Source organism: Limulus polyphemus, unplaced genomic scaffold (genome assembly GCF_000517525.1).
Source record: "Limulus polyphemus unplaced genomic scaffold, Limulus_polyphemus-2.1.2 Scaffold2901, whole genome shotgun sequence".
Classification (NCBI taxonomy): domain Eukaryota; kingdom Metazoa; phylum Arthropoda; class Merostomata; order Xiphosura; family Limulidae; genus Limulus; species Limulus polyphemus.
In genome coordinates, this window is record NW_013668511.1 from 119962 (window position 1) to 124488 (window position 4527).

At 33.1% G+C, this 4527-nt stretch overlaps 1 protein-coding gene across 4 annotated transcripts in view; it reads left to right on the forward strand.

The window, feature by feature from the left end:
• LOC106468175 (rho GTPase-activating protein 100F-like) overlaps positions 1-4527 on the forward strand; it is a 60229-nt gene that overhangs the window by 52787 nt on the left and 2915 nt on the right. For all 4 annotated transcript variants that reach the window (XM_022396476.1, XM_022396477.1, XM_022396478.1 and 1 more), the window contains exons 6-7: positions 1455-1615; positions 4089-4287. In XM_022396476.1, coding sequence (XP_022252184.1) covers positions 1455-1615; positions 4089-4287 — 360 coding nt within the window. The remainder of the gene's footprint in view (positions 1-1454; positions 1616-4088; positions 4288-4527) is intronic.

Sequence of the window (4527 nt, forward strand, 5' to 3'; positions counted from 1 at the left end):
TTTGATCTTTTAGAGCTGTTAATACCTCATTGTTAAATCAACAGAAAACAAAACACTTTGATCCTTTAGAGCTGTTAATACCTCATTGTTAAATCAACAGAACACAAAACACTTTGATCTTTTAGAGCTGTTAACACCTTATTCTTTATCTAATCAATCAACAGAACACAAAACACTTTGATCTTTAGAGGTGTTAATACCTCATTGTTAAATCAACAATCAACAGAACACAAAACACTTTGATCTTTTAAAGGTGTTAATACCTCATTGTTAAATCAACAATCAACAGAACACAAAACATTTTGATCTTTTAAAGGTGTTAAAACCTTATTGTTAAATCAACAATCAACAGAAAACACTTTGATCTTTTAGAGCTGTTAATACGTTATTGTTAAATAATCAATCAACAGAACACAAAACACTTTGATCTTTTAGAGGTGTTAATTCCTCATTGTTAAATAATCAATCAACAGAACACAAAACACTTTGATCTTTTAGAGGTGTTAATTCCTCATTGTTAAATAATCAATCAACAGAACACAAAACACTGATCTTTTAGAGGTGTTAATACCTTATTGTTAAATCCTCAGGCTAAATCTACAATTACAAGCACTTATTCACGGCTTACGAGCTCATAAATGAACTCGTGTTTTTAAACTGTATGTAATGTTGAAGAGTACGGTTACGTAAACGTTCTCAAAGAAATCCCTTTTATATTGCGAAAAATAAAGGCACTTAAATTATTCAAAGACTAAGTAATTTTAGCTGTTCTTGATTTCAGGAGTTATTCTATAGGGAATCGCTTTCAGGTTCTTATTATTCAAACAGCGAAGAACGAGACAAGCTTGGGTGTGTATCCACTTGAGATAATCAGTGCTGAAATATACGTATTCTGTAATATTGCTCACATTCATCCCACCTAGCCTTTCAAGACGCGAGTAAACATTATCAAAATGCAGCACAGTAGTGAGTAAGCATGATTAAGTAACGTTATCATACGAGTAAAGATTATTTAACTCATGGCTGTTTAGGTTTACGTGTTGTTTACTTTTGTTTTAAAGCACAATGCTCCACAATGGGCTGTCTCTGCTGTGCCTACCGCGGCCATTGAAACACCATTTTTAGTCTCGTGTGCTCTCAAGGTAACCGCTGAGCCACCAGAGGGCAGGTTTATGTGACTTAAAAGCGAAACGTATTTTGACGATATTACTAAAATACGTTACAAGGACAGCATGGACTACATATATTGGTTATTGATCGTCTAATCACGATCTAGCTAGCGCATTATATGTGGGGTTTTTGTTTGTAGAAATTATACTACACATGTTTATCAGTGATGCCCCCTAATGGAATAGCGATAGCTCTCCTGGCGTATAACTCTAAAACTATAAACCGCGTTTTATACCCATGGTGTTCACAGACTTGATTTTCGTGTTGTTGTTTTTTTTCTTCAGGTCTTCTCAAGGATTACCTTCGTGAACTTCCTGAACCGGTCTTCACAAAAGGTTTATTTGACATGTTAGTAGACGGTATTAGCGTGTGTCTCCCTGACGATCCTGAGGGTAATTCCAAGTTAATGTTCAGTATACTCGACTGTCTACCGAAGGTCAACAGGGTAAGAATTGGTGGCGAGCAAAGTTATGGTGTCGTGAATTCATTTTCACGAAATTAACTCATTGAAATATCTAGCTTAAGATACCCAACAATTATATAAAAGACAATGTTTGATAATATTTCCCCTTTCTTTCTTTTTGTTATTAACTCCCCAAAGACTTCAATAGATGTTAATTGCACACCTTGTTTTGTGGAAGGTAATAATTGACTCATTCAACTGATTAACTACTTATGTCTTTAAATACAAACCCAAAAGTCTATTAAAAAACTGGGAATGTGCCCACCTACACCGTTAAACAGTTTCTAGTTACCATACCAAAGATACGGTAGTCCAGCCGGCTAACATTCGCACACAAACATATACAATGTATTATCTGTATAGTAAAATACATTGTTTACTACAGCACATGAACCATAAACTAGGCCTAGAAGGTAAGGTTTGGTAAGGAATATTAGACCAGTCGCTGAACAACAACAACGTTTATGTTTGGTAAGGAATATTAGACCAGTCACTGAACAGCAACAAAGTTTAGGTTTGGTAAGGAATATTAGACCAGTCACTGAACAGCAACAAAGTTTAGGTTTGGCAAGGAATATTAGACCAGTCACTGAAGAACAACAAAGTTTAGGTTTGGCAAGGAATATTAGACCAGTCACTGAAGAACAACAAAGTTTAGGTTTGGCAAGAAATATTAGACCAGTCACTGAACAACAACAAAGTTTAGGTTTGGCAAGGAATATTAGACCAGTCATTGAACAACAACAAAGTTTAGGTTTGGCAAGGAATATTAGACCAGTCATTGAACAACAATAAAGTTTAGGTTTGGCAAGGAATATTAGACCAGTCACTGAACAGCAACAAAGTTTAGGTTTGGCAAGAAATATTAGACCAGTCACTGAACAGCAAAAACCTTTAAACTTCAGCAAGCTGGAACCATATAATTGTTGATTTTATTACATAAGATTGTGTTTTTTTTTATTTCAAAGGAGAAAATAACTTGTAATATACTATAACGTAAGAGCCAATTTTTTATAAGTAGCTTTGGACCTACCTAAATAACTGTTCTCATTTGTTACATTTTAAAGAGTTTATACTATTCACAAGTGTCTGATACAATAATGATAAACAGTTAATTTTTAAGTTTTTGTCGAAAGTTGTAAACCACTTTTAAACCTGCGAAGAAGCATAATAGTCAGGACTTGCTGTTCACTTAATACTAACTACGTAGGTGGTGGGTGTTTCTTACTGGTTGACGTTCTTTTGGTCAGCAGTTCTAAACTAGTGACGACTAATCGTAAAGCTCTAACTAGGTCATTTAGCCCAATTATCATGCAAGTTATTGTTCGGATTGAAAGTATCAAATAAATGATGTTTTTTTTTTATTTGGCTGATCTTTTCTTGGTGACAGTTCATTTGAAAAGAAAACCACCTACAGACACCCAATATTAATGAATGTTGTTAATATAAGGAAAACTGTAGAACGTCAGTATTTTGTTTTGAAATTTTTGACTACTGTATATATATATATATATATGTATAATGATGTTGATACTATATAGTCTGACGAAGTTATTTAATATTTGAGTTACCTACACAGTGAAATCAGACCAATCAGTTCTAAATAGATGAAATTGAAATGGCTTAAATGTGATAATTAATATGTAAATTAGTCTATCTTATAATATGTATTTATTTTTACTTTTATTAACAGTATTGGTTGCACCGTTTAATAAGTCAAATATCATAAGATTTTAGATTTATTGTTTATTATTTTTATTATGAAGATTGTTTTTTTATTTCTAGCTTGATATGTTTATTTAGGAATAACCTAAATATGTTAAGCTGGCCATATACTATGTTATTTATTTATTGTTATTCTCATAAACTGGGTTGGTTATACTATTATTATGGATATTGTTTTGCATTGTTAACTTAATGTATTTATTTAGAACTAACCTAAATCTCCTAAGCTGGTCGAACCCCCAGAGATATTATTGGGATTATGGCTGAAAACGTCGTTAACAGCGAGGTTATTCCTATTAATGAGACAGTATATTAAATATTAGATATAATGATGACCAGGTTCTTGTTTAGTTTCGCTTTTAAGTACTCAGCTTATTTGATCGGAAGTAAATATCATACACACACACACACATATACATATATATTGTTTTCCAATTAACTTCCTAAAAATCCTCAGCATCCCAATAAGAAGAGCCTACACTTTTCTTGAAGACCAATGATTATTTTTGGAAATATGTTTTTTTTTGTTCAGTTTCTGAACTTTGCACACTAAGATCACGAGAGGTTTTGTGTGTTATTGAAAGTAAATCTGATATTCAGATAGAGTCATGAATGAATTGAGGCTTCTGTGTTAGTATGAAAATAAATTTTTAAAAGCGATAATCAATATATCAAATGAAATAATTAAGTATCATTTTCAGGCCTTTTTCACCTTTTTTTAATTTCTTAGTGTACAGTGCTTTGTTTAATGGACCATTTGAAGCAAGTGGTCAGTCACAGTGATCAGAATAAGATGACCTCCCAGAATGTAGCAGTCTCTTTCGGGCCAATTGTCATGTGTCACATAACACCAAGAGAAAGAAGTCTTGAGTTACGAAAGTCTATCGACGTGTTCCGGTATCTTCTGGATATGTGGCCTACCAACAGAGGTCTGTACTTGTAGTTTTACTTGAAAAGTTTTTTTGGTGTACAAAACTTGAAGATAGCTTTTAAATGCGGAAACACCTGTTAGCTGAGTTCTTGCACAGATATTAAAATATAACGTTGATAAATGGAAACATCGGCTCATGTAGATACGTAGATCTTGAAAGTCGACTTGTTCAAAACTTGAAGATAGCTCTGATAAACGGAAACACCTGTTAGCTGAGTTCTTGCACAGATATTAAAAT